The 17827-nt window shown below is 32.2% G+C and overlaps 1 protein-coding gene across 1 annotated transcript in view; it reads left to right on the top strand.

The window, feature by feature from the left end:
• LOC120768200 (protein bunched, class 2/F/G isoform) overlaps window positions 1-17827 on the top strand; it is a 220412-nt gene that overhangs the window by 152856 nt on the left and 49729 nt on the right. Inside the window, exon 2 of the mRNA XM_040094772.1 lies at window positions 13712-13763. Coding sequence (XP_039950706.1) covers window positions 13712-13763 — 52 coding nt within the window. The remainder of the gene's footprint in view (window positions 1-13711; window positions 13764-17827) is intronic.

Genomic DNA, 17827 nt, shown 5'->3' with positions numbered 1-17827 from the left:
CGGTTAGTAGTTGCTTGTTGTATTAGCTTGTCTGTTTGATTAATTTGCTATTTGTGTGCATATTTTAGCAAATTGTCTATTGCGGCAGCTCGACCCAATTTTTTTGGACAACTTTATATGGCAAACTTTACAGACTTAAATTATTTCAATGAAAATAGTATATTTTTTGAGGTTATGTGGAGTTAAAGATAGTATATTTATATTATTAAGTTTATATAAGCAATCGATGATTGCACGTCTTCTTGTGCCCAAGAAGCTGCTCATTTGTCAGAACCGGCTATGTCGAGCCACTGCAGCATATACTTAGCTGCCATTTAAACTGAGCGATCAAAATCAAGTCTTTGTATAGAAACATTTTTTATTTGAGGAGATATCTTCATGAAACTCGCAATAGATTATTGTTTACAGCTACCCTAAAATATCTGAAAAAAATAACTGATCACACCACTATAGCATATAGCTGCCATGCAAATTGACTATGATCTTGATTTTGTATGAAAACTCCTTCATTTGTGAAGATCATTCTAGCTTCAATGCAACCGATATTAACTTAATGCCTTGTCTTATACTTCCAAAGACTACTACTATATACATAAATACATCGCGCCAAGTCACATTTGTATAACGAGCAACAACAAGCAAGCAATAAATCTGCTTCTATTTAGCTCCATAGATCTGCTTTATTCACACAAATTTCATTTGCTGTCTTTGCAAACAAAACCAAAACCCATATTTTGCTGATGCTATGAATTTGAACACAAATATATATAATATATGTATGTACATGCAGATAAGTCTCAATGCTCTTGCTCTTTGGTTGCTCGCACTCTTTATTAAACCTCATTTAGGTGAAAACAAAGCTAAGGTCCTACAACTGTTATGAAGATATGTATGCATTTGGTAAATATTTATGACGAATAAACAGTTAAATGACCAAAACTCAAATATATTGAAGCATTTCTTTATACACATAAACATTTTTATACCCTGAACAGGTTTTATTAAGACTGCCATGGAGTTTGTAACACCAAAAAGTAAACATCTGAGACTCTATAAAATATATACATACATATAAATGATCAGCATGATGAACTGAGTCGATTATGCTATGTCTGTCTGTCCTTTTCTCCCCAAGAAGCTCCACATTTGCCGGAAGCGCTGATGTCAGACCCACTATAGCAAACTGATCGAAAAAATACTTTTTTATTTGACGAAATATCTTCACGAAAATTTACATGGATTATTCTTCAAATCAACAGTACAATCTCCGAAGAAATTTTTCAGATCGTAACCCTAACATATAGCTGCCCTACCAATTAACATATCGAAATCAAGTGCTTGTGGGGCATTTTTTGTATTTGTGTAGGGTGCTATAGCTTCAGTGTTAGGTCAGTTTTTTGCCACAAATTAAAAATTCAAAAATTTTTAAAATTCACTATATTTTCCCAATAAATTTTTTTTTCCGGCAAACAAATCAAATCGAAACTGGAATTATCAGTTTGTTTTTGCAATGCGATGTCATAGGCGATTGGATGCGGCGTTGACGTAGATTTCACACTTTTTTCTCCATCGCTGCGATCACGTGAACATCGCGCGAGCAGCCATAAGCTTAATATATGTAAATTCAAAAGGTGTAGTTAAGTTGGGTAATGTAGTAAGGTTTCTACAGATAATCAAAAAAAATACAATTCTGATGATAACTAATAGTAAGTAAATATGTGGGCAAAATCCTAAATTATGTATGTATGTATGTTTTTCAAGTTAAAGCGATAACATATAATTTGTACTTAGCAAGCTAGTTTCAAGTTGCGCCCAGCTCAAGCAACCTCGAAGCAATTTTACATATGTAAATGAACTAAAGGCAAACGTCAAATTAATGCCTCCAACTTGTTTTTAAATACCAGGTGGCAATTATAAAAACAAAAATAATATAAAAAACATAATTATAAAATAATAATATTTTTAATATAAACAAAATATTTTGTAGCTATTTTTTTGAAAAAACTTTTTGATAACGAGAATCTTGCTCAACTTTTGATTGTAACAAATTTAATTTATATATTATATGTACATACATATATCAAAAGTTTTCTCCCATCCATCTGAGTTAGGTTAGGTTAGGTAAATCGGCTCGTGAGGTCACGAATAATTCCACTTGGACAGCTAAAGACGCTTGTCCGTTGTGATGCTCTGAACTGAATTATATGGATCGAAAAGCCCATCGCCTCTCGACAAAATGCATAGAACCTGCTACAAATTTATTGATGCGGCTAAAATCAAATCCAGTCAATTCGCTGGGTTCGTAAACAGCGTGTCAACCGAGATGCTTCAACCTTAGCTTGGCGAAAACAGGACAAAGAACGGGAAGTTTCTGGATGTGTCCACCTCAACTTGCTCATTGCAACTTTGACAAATGTTTAGCATTACCGCACCGCGGGAGTGCCAATAGGACAGTGTCCAGTTAGGATGACTCTGATGTGAGCTTGCTGAGAGCTAGCAGTTCAATTAACCTTTCATGTTCCACTCTAATCCAGAAGGTTTTCGAAACCTCACAACCAAAGTTTGCTAAGCTCGTTCGAAGCGCATTGATCCAGCGCCCGAATTCACTTAGGTAAACACGAAGTCAGGTAGAGAACCACTGCTCGTTGACGGAATTTGGGCATGGGTGTCTTTTCTTGCAAGTTCATCGGTTCACTTTCAGTGAGCTCAAGGCTTGTATAGCAGCTATGCTATTAGAATGGCTGCATACCTCTTTAAAGGAGCCGCACCTGAAGTTTTTTTTGTACACCTATCTGTATCTTTGCCCCACAATTTATAGCTACAAAACACACCCACTTATTGCTGATAAAGTAAAATTTGAAAGTAAAATAATCTTTCGAAATAGATATAATTATTTAATTTATTATTTTGTTTTGACAAAAACTCATAAACACACAAAAGTTGTTCCGGCCTTTCTACTCAATAACTGTTAAAAAATACGATTTTCTGCTCATTTGAAATAAAGTAAACAAACCGTAATAATAAAAAATAAAAAAATAAATAAATTCACACTTCTCCAGCCGACACCAAAACAAGCATAACGCACCATAAAATGGCCTGCTTCTTGCTTACGGTTGTTTGACTAACTGGCAGTCTGTGTTGTTTGGCTGGGCGCTAGCTATCTGACATCATTGCTAAATATTGCAAGTTGAACCTTAATAAACCTGACAACATTCGATCGCTGCGTGCTATTGCATATATGTACATATGTATGTTTTGTATACGTAGCAAACAAACACAGTCGCAAATATTGTTCAGCAATGCTGATAATAATAATCGGCAACGCCAGACAATTAACGCGCGACATTAATATGAGGTTTCAACGTTATCGCCCAGCCAAATTTGGTTCGAAAGCACATCAACTAATACTGGTAAAGCCATAAAAATTCATTAGGGCTGCTATTAAGGCGATTAGAAATGTTATTTTGTTTACTATTTGTTATATTTTTTTTTTGCTTTTGATAGATAGGCATTTTGCTCATTTTGACTTGGATTTTTTTTGTTGTGAATTTGATTATTTTTCGGTTAGGTGTCTATAAATTAATCTTTAAATAAACAAGTAAGGAAGGGCTAAGTTCGGGTGTCACCGAACATTTTATACTCTCGCATGGTAAAGTGATAATCGAGATTTCATTATTCGTCATTTAAATATTTTTCAAATACCGTATTTTTGTAAAGTTTTATTCCGCTATCATCATTGGTTCCTAATGTTTATACTCGTATTATACAGAGAAGGCATCAGATGGAATTCAAAATAGCTTTATATTAGAAGAAGGCGTGGTTGTGAACCGATTTCACCCATATTTCGTACATGGCATCAGGGTGTTAAGAAAACATTATATACCGAATTTCATTGAAATCGGTCTAGTAGTTCCTGAGATATGGTTCTTGGTCCATAAGTGGGCGGCGCCACGCCCATTTTCAATTTTTAAAAAAAGCCTGGATGCAGCTTCCTTCTGCCACTTCTTCCGTAAAATTTAGTGTTTCTGACGTTTTTTATGAGTCGGTTAACGCACTTTTAGTGATTTTCAACATAACCTTTGTATGGGAGGTGGGCGTGGTTATTATCCGTTTTCTTCCATTTTTGAACTGTATATGGAAATGCCTTAGAAAAACGGCTCTGTAGAGTTTGGTTGACATAGCTATAGTAGTTTCCGAGATATGTACAAACAACTTAGTAGGGGGCGGGGCCACGCCCACTTTTCCAAAACAATTGGGTCCAAATATGCCCCTCCCTAATGCGATCCTTTGTGCCAAATTTCACGTTAATATCTTTATTTATGGCTTAGTTATGACACTTTATAGGTTTTCGGTTTCCGCCATTTTGTGGGCGTGGCAGTGGGTCGATTTGGCCCATCTTCGAACTTAACCTTCTTATGGAGCCAAGGAATACGTGTACCAAGTTTCATCATGATATCTCAATTTTTACTCAAGTTACAGCTTGCACGGACGGACGGACAGACGGACGGACAGACAGACATCCGGATTTCGACTCTACTCGTCGCCCTGATCACTTTGGTATATATAACCCTATATCTGACTCTTTTAGTTTTAGGACTTACAAACAACCGTTATGTGAACAAAACTATAATACTCTCGTTAGCAACATTGTTGCGAGAGTATAAAAACAATTGAGATTAAGTAATCTTCAATCAAATTAAACAGAAATCTATTTCCAAATTGAGACTTGACTGTTTTGGTTTTTGTTTATACATTTATAAGAAATTGATTTTAATCTATTGCTTATGTGTTTACGCATATATAAGTAAGTTTAAATTTATGCTTCCATTTTTTTAAAAGTATATTGATATGATATTTCTTTATTTTTTTTAATAATTGTTGTTTTAATTTTTTCAATATTTTATTGTACTATTCTCTTAAATATTTTTTTGAATATTATATTTTTATTTTTTTTAAATAAATAATATATGTATAAGTTTTTCATTTACTATTTTTTTTATCAAAATGGCACATCAAGTGCTAATTGAGCCCGATACAGCTGCACTCCTACCTACCTACTATTTTTTTAAATATTTTATTTTTTTTGTCTTCCTTTTTGTTTAATATTTTTTAATATTTTATTTATATTATGTTTTTTTATTATTTGAATTTTTAATATTTTCTCTAATTTTTTAATGTTACTATTTTTTTTAATATATTTTAATATTTTTTTAATATTTTTGTAATAACTTTTTTTAAATATTGTTTTTATATTTTGAATTTTTAATGTTTTTTATATATTTTTTTCAGTTTTTTAATATTTTCTCCAATTTTTACTTTTATTATTATTATTTTTTATTTATATATTAATGTCGATATATTTATCTCTTTTAAAATAATTTATTATTTTGAATTTTAATATTGTTTTAATTTTAATATTTTTTTTTTTTTAAACTTTTTTAAAATGTTTTTTAATCATTTTTTTATTTTGTTTAAGTTTTTTAAATATTTTATTTTATTTTTTTTAATATATTTATTAAATTTTTTTAAATATATTTCTTAAATTTTTTTTTATATTTTGAATTTTATATGTTTTTTAATATTGTATTTTATTATTTTTTAATATTTTGTTAGTAATTTTCTCCCTTTTTTTATTATATTTTTATAACTTTTTCAATTTATTAATATTTTTTCCTACTTTTTATTTTTTATTACTTTTTTATTTTTTCTAAATTATTGTATTATTGTTCGTCATATTTAATCGCATATTCTTATATATGTATGTATGTATTTACATGTGTTAATTTACAGAAGCTACAAATCGTAGCAAAACCATTCTCCGGCCCATACCTTCCTTTGGCGCTTCATTTATGACTTCCACTTCCATATTTAGTGTCGTCGCTTGCTCACATACTCATACATATGTATGTAAGGCATACAAACAACAAAAGCACGTGGTAATTGAAGTATTTAGCGCTTCGTAGTGATTTCCAGGAAGTGAAGGCAATCACACCTCTATTTGTTGAGCCAAAAGAATTCGAATGCATAAACAGTAGTATGTACACTTGTATGGGTGTATATTTGTTTACATACATACATACATATGTCTGCAAATTCCAATTCTATATATGTATGTATATTTCAGACAAATAAACAAAAAGCAACAAATTATCTTTAATTTTGTTTTGATAATCAAAATTGTCGCAACGAAATTTTATAAGGTGACAATAAATTTGACACACAAGAAATAATAAAACAATGAAATATGCAAAAAACGTGCATATAAATAAAAACAACGATGAAACAAAACAAAAAAATCATGAAATTTCCATTGAAGCAAAAAATAAAAATAAAAAATATATTATAATAAATACACACGAAAAAATGTAGCAAAAAGAATTAAAAAATCTAATAAAAAAAAAAAATAATATAAAAAAGAAAAAAATAATGCTTACTCGTATTCGAAATATAAATTGACATATAACTTGAATAATCGTGAAATTAGTTCATAAGCTGCCCGGCATTCCAACAAAGCTTAGAATTACTTAATATTTATGTAAGCGTCGTTTATAAACACATCACGTCAGTTGCTTGAAGTCGAGCAAGCCTTTTTTCCTTTGCGATAAAATAATATTTGCATTCAGAGTATTGAATTTCCAAAATGTATTAAAAACAATAAAAAGCGTGAACTTCGGTTGCAGCGAAGCTTTAATACCCTGCACAAATATAATATATTCCTTACTTGAACTTGATTTTGATCGGCAGCTATATGCTATAGTGGTCCGATATCAGCCATTTCCAAGAATAAGAAAGGTTAGGTTAGAAACGGTGGGTGCAAAATTTTAGGGCGATATCTCAAAAACTTAGGAACTGCTTGTATACATACAAATGGATAAGGTTAAATCGACTCGGCTTGTTATTGCTGATCATTTGTATATACATACATACATATGTATACTTTGGAGTGGTTCCATCGTTTCCTTTTTCGTGGCAACCTAATCTTGTTAAGAAGAGTTTCAAAATTTCAAAAAATCATTTTTTTGTTTTTTTGCCCTTTTAAATTCTACATTCCTCTAGAATATTGACCTAAACTTTCTAGTTGAACCGAGCAATAGTTTCGGAGATATAGCCTTGAGAATTGTGCGCTCAAGGCTAGCTAGGCTAAGTGCTCTGTTTTTAAATGCGTTTTTCTCAAAACTCCATTTTTGAAGTCGGTGGACACGATTTCTCGAAAAGTTAAGTACCGATTTAGTTCGAATTGTGTACACATTTTTAAAATAACATTACCTAATTATTGAACGAAGGATTTTTTTTATTACAACTTATCTTTTAAGCCAAGAAATGGCGAAATTTTTCTTTTTTATTTTTTTGTTTCCTTTGTTCAAACAGGAGATTTATATATGTACTAAAGGAACATTTTTGGCTTCTTAATTTTAGATGAACCAATAATAAGTTCTGCTGTCCACGACGAGAGCACTTTTTTTGTGAGACACCCAAGGAGATGAGGTCTCAACGGCGAAATTTTCAACATTTCTATATCAAAAGTTTAGGAGACATTGATTAAATATGTACCTTCGATATGTCATATTATATTTTTGGCATATGTATATGATTGTTTATATTGAAAAAAATCCTAAAAATACCTTTCTTTGTACCTCTGAAACTCACCTAACCCCTCAAGGGTATAGAATGTACTTGAAAAGGTTTAAATTATTTTAAGTCCAGCATACAAAGTGATCCCTAAAAGCTTCCTTGAGATGATAAAATTTCATAGAAAATTTAATCAAGGTTTCGCTACCTGTGGTCTGTTGACCCCACTCTCTGCTTCAACCAGTGCCAGCACTGTCTGTGAATTCAAGAAATATACCTGAAAACAGAGAAGTAGTACTCTGACTGCTAGTATTTGCGGAAACTCCTACGCCCCTGCCAGCCTAAAGATTCCCCTGAACTAGGCTCAATAATTCAATCACCTCTCATCATCTCATCTTGAATCTCCTGTTGATACAAACCGATATGAAGCAAAGATACAAATAAATATGATAAATTGGGCGTCATCACATTCCTTAATAAACTTTATAAACTATAAAAAGTTTTCCACACAGTAAAGCATAATATAAATATGTTTTTATTTTATTTTTATGCTTATATTAATACAATTGAACACTAAAAATAACTTTGGCAACAGAAATTGATATATTTACGCCAGTATCAACGCATAAATAAATTATTGAAAATTAAAGCATTTAAATAACGAGCATATATGTACATACTTATACTTATAAACATGTAGATATGTATGTATGTATATATTTGTTTATGAATGACGGCAATGCAATCGTCGTGGCGCTATAAAAAAAGCGAAAGTATCGATGTTGGATTTTTGCGGTCAGCTGTTGATTGGCGACATGCGAATGATTTTAGTTTTACTGGCACTGAAAGTTGCATTAACTGAAGCTGAAGGCCACCCGCTGCAGCCCACCGACTGCATTGAGCGGGTCAATAACCGACGCCAACAGCCGAGCGCATATTCATAATGAACGCATCGATGTGGAGGACGAGCGCGTCACCACAAAAAGAAATGTATCGAAAGCCCACAGTAGACATTGTTTATATGTATGTACATATGTCTGATAGCAAATAAATCCCGTTAAATTATTATGCGCTTTTCATTTTACAAAAGCTTTTAAGGCGAACAGCTGTTTGCGTGACATTCACTGTCACTTTGCGTTAAAAGTATGGAATTCCCTTTTTTGACGGAAATTTTTCGCAACCAATTTTAATTTGGTTTTTGTTGTAAAATATGAATTTACGTTAAACGGTCGACAATATGACAGATGATTGTCAGCGTTATACGCCTTGTTTACTCATACGCAATTTGTGCGCTTTTGGTGGAAAATACAGACGAGATCTGCAGCAGACCTTGAGCTGAAATCAGAATGCGTCCGCAGCTTTTCACACTCATTGCGTTGCAATTAAAATTGAGATTTCGTAGCTTTTCGCATGCAACTGCTGATATCTAGAAACTTCTGCTTGTAAACATTTTCGAAATGTACCCAATTTAATTTCACTTTTACAATTATTGCATTGCGTGCGTACATTTTGTGTTTACCCGAAATTTAATTGCCCACTCATCATTCGGCGTTGTCTGTGTTTCATAGCGGAAGTGGAAAATAAAACACAAATCGCAGTTGTAAACGAAAGTTTGCATTTCATAAAGCGTCAGCTCGTAATAAATGTTTATAAAGGCGTTGTAAGGTGTGGCATCTGTCATGTGTCCGTATGTAAACTCTATACTTCGACACTGGCGGTGCTCTCTCTTTAATGGCGCATAATTCTGTGTCGAATTTAATTCACACCTCGTGTAAATATTTATTTTGCTTTTAAATATAGACGAGTAATATAGCTATAACAGATTTATGTTTGCATTTGTTTGTTCTAAAATTGGATAGAAAAAGAAATCGTCGTAGTTAAAAGCACAGCAAAGTGTGATGGATTGAAATGGTGCAAGATATATCTCAATTTGTGTATATCTCGTCAAGAATTTATGAAATAAAATACAAAATTGTGCATGGCCTCAAAACACTTCATCATGAATGAGGACGGGTTTTTCGGTAGTATCTACTTGTCTGTGCCATTTCTTCAGTACTAAAGGGCTTCAGTGCCAACTTCAAAACCATAAACCCATGATTCGTAAAAAAAATTCGCCACAGGTTCTATTGCATTCCTTACAATCTAGATCACTCCATCGCAAAACCTTCTGCTGGCAGTTCCTGCTCAGCTCACACACCTGCGAGGAGCTGGTGGGTGGAGTGAAGCTTTTGGAAAAATTATGCATTGTGCTTTTTCACAGAAGGATCGCGAAGTTAAGAGGAAGAATAGGTGGAGCAGTCTTCTGCTGAGAGATCTCTATCAACTCTACTTTCAGGCCACCAGACTGGTGTCGAATCTTTCAAGCAGAGGTGGGTGCCATCAATGTAGCAGTAGATGTACTTCATAGAGTTATGCATTCACTCCGACAGGCGAGCGGCTATACTGGTTCTGAGCTCACTAACTGCGCGCCTTAAAATTGTCTAAGTGTGCATGACTTCGTTAGCAATAGCATCAAACTTCTTCCATATTAGACTTGTAGAAGAATCGCAAAAAAGTGTAAAGCTAGATTTGCTTGCTAGTGCCCTCCCTAGCTCTTCTCTTCTCTAATTTCATCCGATTGAAAGCGAGGTAGTTTTCCGAAGTCTTCTTGCTTTCTAACGTAGAACCTTTGGACCTCCAGTGAGCTCAGCAAGCGCTGGTCAACAACCAGAACTTATGCTACTGCGAAAATGCGATTGATAAATTAATAAATTTGTTGTAAGCTCAAAATGTTTCGTCTATATATGAAGACCTGGTGATTCACTTTTAGAAGTTTATGAGTAACATAAAGCACATATATCTATCAAAGTGAAATCCATCGATTTTGGATCAGCCCTACGACCCAACGTAACCTACGCCAGCACATTAGTAAAAAGCTCCAAATATCCGAAAAAATAGCAGCTTCTCTTTTAATCGCCCAACTAGTCAGAGATCTTACCGATTTTTTTTAAAAAGTATTAGTAAAAACCATTTTGAAAAATCATTTAGGCCTAACGTCTGTGAAACAATGCTTTCCGGCTACCAGGATGTCATGAAATGTTTTACTACTGAAATGGGTCTTGGATCTATATTTACAACCCGGAAACAGACGATCAATCGGCTAAATATTGTGGCAAAGGAGAGCCGAGCCAAAAAACCACATCAAAGCAGGTCAAAAATCTAGGTTATGTTGACAGTTTTCTTCGATTATCTAGCCGAGAAGTTATTCGTAAAAAAAGGTCGGAATTATGGGCCGACAATAACTCTTGGTTTTTGGATCATCGTATACTGCATTAATTTTCGTGAGTTTTTCGCCAAAATCGATAAGCGTTCACACGAAAAATCAACTTAACCTTTCATAACTGTATAGAACTGCAGCTTTTGAATAAATTTAAGACTTCTTGCTGCAGCAACAACCACATGAATTCAAATTGTGAGAAAATTTTCGAGTGTGCACTTTGTGGTCCATTCACTTTTGGTAACACAAAGTGTTAAGTCCGTTGACTGTTATATAATTTTTTACTCATATAGTGAATGCTTAAACAAAAAACAAAAAACAAAAAAAAAACGAATATTTTTATAATGCGACCGTGTTGGTTGTGACACGCCTTCAAATAAGGTGATCGACCAATTAAAACTCAAAAGTCGCTTGCCATTCAAATACGTTTGATGCTTTTTAAAATGTGTGTCATGACTTGATTTAACTTGATTCTATTACAAGTTGTTGTAAACAGCCTTGAAATATTTTAAGTGCTGCTTATTTATTTCGTTTTCGAGCACAAATATTGATAAAGTTAAGAATATAGACACATAAGAACTGAACACACCACATTTCAGTTTGCTTAATTTTGTTTAGCTTTTTGACTATTATAATTCCAATGACCCATCGTGCACTTGAAGCAAATCGGAATGCCAAAGTAACTCTGCTCTGTTTATATTTCATATGCTCTTCTATAGTTTGACTGTTTGTGGCGTTCTAATGTTTCGAAAATACAACATTGCCTTTGTATGAGGGAAAATGCCGAAAACATTAATGCTAATGTGGTCGTATAAAATTATGCTCACAAGATCTAAAAGCTTTGTATAAACATTGTGGCATTAAGCGGTCGGTTACAGTTCAAGGCCGTTTCCTTTTACTGCTAGCATTTTGAATTACTAGTCATGGTGTTTACTGGTTTATTTGATTATTTATTTCATGTTATGTATGTATGAATAATACATATTCTGAATTTAATATATTAGTTTTTTATGAGGAGTATATTATATTTGATAGAGGTCCTAAAGCAATTTAAACCAATACAAACGCAATTGCAAAGTTTTATAGAAAATTAATATTTATTTGAAAATTTACATTAAGTCACTAGAATTAATTGATTATTCTCTCTCTCGTGGACAGACATTTTAGAAAGCATTGCACCAAAAATCCTTCTGTTTGTATCTTCCTATTTTCTTTACCATTGTTTACTTTGTGATAAGTAAAGTGTGTGTCTGCAGACAGAATCACAACAAGATTAAAGTTGTGTGCAAAGGTAAAATATTGTCGTTTAATATAACTGTAAATATGTGTTACTCAGCGGCAAGCAAAATCATGTGTTTGTTTACAGTTGTTTGAGTTTGGTAGGAGGCCGAAATTGATTAAAAAATAATAAAAAAATGCTTACATTTTACATTTTTTATTGATTAAGCAAACATTTTGAAACAAAAACAAAAAAAAAAATTTTAACGTTTTTTTAAACATTTTTTTTTGTTTTTAATTGCCAACAATTTTTTTTTTATAATTTTTGATTTTATTTTTAATTAAATTCTTTTTTTAATTTTTTTATTGTTTAACTTATTTTTAAATTGTTAAATGTTTTTGTTTTTAATTTTTAAGTTATTCTTTTAACATTTTTTTATCATTTATAATTTTAAACTTATTTTTCAACATTTTTTAAACTTTATTTTGGTCAGAGGCCGAAATTGATTAAAGAATAATAAAAAAAATTAACATTTACATTTTACAATTTTTCTTACTTTATTAAACAAAATTTTTCGAATTTTTTTAACAAGGTTTAATTAAAATTTTTTAAATATTTTTTAAACAATTTCTTTTAACAATTTTCTTGAATATTTTTTACATTTTTTTTATTATTTTAACATTTTTTTTGTTTAACATTTTTGTTTGTTTTTAATTTTAGATTTTTTTCTTTATACATTTTTAAGCATTTTTTTTAACAATTTCTTTTTTATTTATTTTTTGATTTAAAATTTATTTTTTTACAATTTTTTTATTTTTTTGAACGATTTTTTTTTAACAATTTAGTTTTTGTTTTAAATTTATTAAACAATTTTGAATCGATAAACCGGGAACCTTAATTAATTTTCAATAATTTAAACAATTGAGGTCACTCAATTAAAACACCTCACCTCCAATATAAACTTGAAATTAAGCCATAATGCCATTAGCCTACTCACATCGCTTGATTTTCTCATTTTTATTAATTTCTTCCATTTTTTTATTTTTTTGTAATTAATCTGCGCTTCACCCATGGCCACATCTCAAGCCTCAGCTGTCAACTTATTCGTTTTTTGGCATCATAATTTGAAAAATGATTTCATATAATTATAAAACCGCATAAAAATTGCATAGCAACCCAATATAATTGCTAAGGAATTAGTGATTTTTGGCCAAAACTACGTTTTTTTCTTGTGCTAAATCTCATTGGCATGCGAAATCGTTGAATCGTGCGTTTGGATTTAATGGACGGCTATTAAAATGATGGAAATGTGTTGCGAAAATAGCCGTCTCGGCGGAAACAATTTTGAATTGACCTTAATGCTGTTAGCATTGTTCAACATTATATATTTCATGTTTTTTAATTTTTATTTTTAATATTTAATGATGGATCTATTAGCTAGCGCCGATTTGCATAAAATTTGAAGTAATATTTCATATAAAATAGTAGGCATTTGTGCGTTTAGTTATATAAGAGATTTAAGTATTATAAAACTTGTTTGATATCCTATATTTATTTATTTATATATTTCCTATATACTACATTTTGGACTTATTAATTATCATTTTTTACAATATAGTATTATTTTTCGAAAAGTAATTAAACATTTTACTTCCTTTTATTTACAGTGCATCTGGAACAAGTGCAGTTGCGATCGATAATAAGATCGAGCAAGCTATGGTAAGTCCACATGTGAAAATTTGTCTCGATCTGAAAAAAATATATAAGTTTTATTTGATTTTTAAAATAAGTAGTATGAGTATTACGAAATGCTAACTTTGTTGGTGTTCTCTAACTGGAGTAATGTTCATCTGTCTGTATATATCTTAACTAGTGCCTCAGTTTTTGAGATAATGATCTGAAAATTTTGCACTTGTCATTTTATCCTCAAGAATCTTCTTGTCGTACCACTATAGCATATAGCTGGCATACAAACTAACCGATTCAAATCAAGTGCTTGTATGGAAATCGTTTCCATTTTTCAAGATATCTTCATGAAATTTGGCATAAGTTATTATCTAAAGCAATAATGCAATATCCGAAGTAATTGTTCAGATTGGATTAATGTAGCATATAACTGCCATACAAACTAACCCATCGGAAGTTCTTGTAAGGAATCTTTTGTGAAGGTATAAAGCTTTGGTGCCTTCGAAGTTGACGTCTTTTCTTATTTAAATATCATTCCATTATTGAATTTTCACTTCTGGCAACTAATTGATTTAATAATTATTGACAAACAATGTCAATCAACTTGTGATGAAAATTATTTACAGTTGCTTGATATTTTTAACCGGAAAACAAACAGTACTACAAATAGAGTATTTTCTAATAATAAAACAAATAAGTGTGTTCATATTTTCACATAGTGTATGACTTGATACGAGTATGATTTACTCTTAGTTCTAGCTAAATATCTAAAAATAAATAATCCTCATGATGTGCTTTGAAAATATTTGATTTAACACTTTAAGAACAAACATCTTCACAAACTTAATATAATTTATATTGCTGTAACCAAGGTGGTAGGTGAATCGATTTCATCTTCTTTCGTCCGATGTAAAGCACTTTTCCCAATGCTTTTTCCAGTCCTTTAAACAGACGAAATAGTCTCTATTAGATATAACCTCAATCGCGTCGAAACGAAGCCCCCTGTTTGGCTTTTTGAGTTTGTTGAATAGCCAGAAGTCACACGGAGCCAAATCAGGCGAATACAGTGGAACCACGACATGAGTCGAATTTTTGACAAAAAAGTCGCAAAGAACTAATGCAGTATGAGATGTGGCATTATCGTGATGAATATACCGAGAGTTGTTTTCTCATAATTCTAGCCGAATATGAAAAATAATAATAATATTATGATAATAATGAAATTTCAGACGAATAGCTTGACGCAAACGATGCATAACGCCCAAATTTTCTTTGGCAGTTTAGCACGACGGAAGGAATTTACTCACAATATTCGATGTTTGACCGAGCTTGCCGTGGTCTTCGCGGCCCGCGTTGAACTCGTTGCAGCAGCTATAAACGTTTTCTTTTGTGCTCCCCAAAGTTCTTTCGCAATATTTTCAAAGTGTCCGTACAAAAAATTGGAGCCAGTTTTTTGCCTACAAAATAAATCATTGTAAAAATCTAAAAATACATTTTGGGTTATTCATACCAGTTACTCATAAGGGCGATTTTGGCAAGCACTGACTATAGAATTGGTTACTCAAAAAACATAAGTACGTTTGGCAAATGTAGACTTTTCTACCAATCTATATAAAAAAGTTTACCTACCTTCCTGAGGCCCGGGAGTTTTGAATGACATTTTAAATGAAAATTTCACCTTACTTTTTGATCACAGGTATATTCCTTTTTTCTAACAGATGAGTATAAATATCAACCGATAAGTAATAGCTTTCAGCTTTAAGTTATTACATTTTAGTTACTAATAATTTCAAATTCTATACTTTTCTTAAGTATTTTCTCTAACAGTTTATAAAAAGAAAAAAAAAACTTTTTGTAAATTCATAAAAAGTGGGCTTGCCTATAGTATTAGCACTTCTAATGTACATAAAAATCTACGTCAACTTCTTAACCGCGAACCGATGAGTTCACCTCATTTACAACTTTATTAGTAGTGCACACATCAAACTTACATAACTGTACAAACATATGTAACAAATTTTGACGTTGTTAACATTCTAATTATAATTAGAATAATTATTGGTTTGCCATGCAAAGCGCCAAAGTCAACAACAGCAAAAATAATATTTGTATAAATTCAGAATGCATTCACATATGAATATGTATTATGTCAGTATACTATATACATACATATGCATGTGCTCTCGTGCGTATAGTTGACTTGCAATGACATTAAGCAAGTCACGTTGCATACCGATTTGCAAATAAGTTCAATTATCGGAAAGTTACTTGACATTTGCTTAGGATTTCTAGCTGACGATTTACGTACTTTGCTCAAAGAGAATATGCTAAATTTAATAGTAGCAGCAATTTGCTATTGGCCCATTTTAGTGGACTTTTAGAGGCGTAATGTCGCCTGTTTTGACGCATTACTATTAATTCGTATAGCTATTTGTTTGGTTTTGAGTTTTTGATTGTTTTCTGAGGCGTTTAAAATTTGTCGCTTAGCAATTTCTTAAATACTCTTAATGTTAAATCAAGAGCTTTCCAAGCTTTTCAATCATTGAAGTTCAACTCTTCTATATCTTTATGTACCATATATGTAACTACTTACATGTATCGTCAATTAAAATGAAAAAACCAAAAAAATTGAAATTGAGTTTAAATCGTTCACTATGTCATATTAGTTGTTAAATATATCCAAGTTATAACCAAAACTCAAATTTTGCTTCATTATGAATAGTTTCTATTTTATATCGTTTTTGTATTGAAATTCACTGTCATATTACAGGTTATGTATAACCAAGTTATAACCAAAACTATGACCAAAACTCAAATTTTGCTTCAATATGAAAAATTTCCTTTTATATCGTTTTTTTATTGAAATTGAGTTTTTTATAGTTTACAAGTCATTGTCATATTACAGGTTATGTATAACCTATGTATAATCAAAATTATAATCAAATTTTGCTTTAATATGAATAGTTTCTATTTTATATCGTTTTTTCTTTCCCCAGTCAACTTAAAGAAGGTTTTTACATTATTCAGCTGCCTAGCTGCCGATATGTACTTATACTATGAGTTCTCTAGCGTATCGAAGAAAGCCTTTTAATTGCGCAAAGCCGCCACTTCTTCATTAATTTAAAAGCATCATTTAATTTATCACTTCAACTTTTCACATACAAATCAATTTTCCACCACATAAGTGTGCAGTACATACTAGTTATATGTATGTACACACTTGTATGTATGTATGTAAATATTCGCCTGCGATTCGTTGTCATCGCTGCCGCTTCACTTGGTCAGTTCAACAAACAACTGAAGTCCGCGTTGTCAGCGCAGGCTTTCCTTTCTTCGGTTGGCTGCACTTGGTGGGCACTGCAAACGGCGGCGCTAACTCCAATCAACACACAACTGCTGTTCATGAGACGCAACAACTTTGTTGTCACTGCTGCAGTCCGTTGCTGTTGCGCGCCACTTTTTTTGCTGTGGCGTTGAAAGCATTGTCGCTAAAAATAGCCGTAATAAATTCGCAATAGCAATTTAATTTAGTTCATTGGCTTAAGTTGAGTATCTGTGTCGCTAGCATTCACGCCGCTGGCAGCAGGCGTGTATGGCGAGCCGCGTTCAAGCGCTCAGCGTTTGTTATTCGATTGATTTGCTAGTGGTTGTCTGTCCGCACGATCATTGGCGTTGCTGTCAACGTTACTGTGTATTCGGCGCACTTATATCGCCTGTCTATTTGCTGCATACAAATCTATATTTTTTTCGTGCAACTTGTTCTGCAGTCGTTTATGATTTCATGTTAATGCCCACATAAATACTCGTATGTCTTTTGATACGAGCAAGCAGCTGGCATTCTCTAGTTAGACGACTGCCTGGCTCACTTGACTCTCTATACTCATATGTAAGTATGTACATAGATTCTGTCGCACTGCCGCTTAGTGTGTGCTAAATCATCCGGTGGCTTCCATTCAGCTTTCGCAATTAAATGAATGACAGCCAAGCACACCACCGATGTATGTTCGTTGCTGTTCCAATAGAAGAACCCAAAAATTCGAAGTGAAAAGAAACCCCATAAATAAAGTGCAGCAGAACTTTCCCGCTTGGAAACTGTA

Source organism: Bactrocera tryoni, chromosome 2 (genome assembly GCF_016617805.1).
Source record: "Bactrocera tryoni isolate S06 chromosome 2, CSIRO_BtryS06_freeze2, whole genome shotgun sequence".
In the NCBI taxonomy this organism is placed as follows: Eukaryota; Metazoa; Arthropoda; class Insecta; order Diptera; family Tephritidae; genus Bactrocera; species Bactrocera tryoni.
This window is presented reverse-complemented; position numbering and strand designations above follow the sequence as displayed.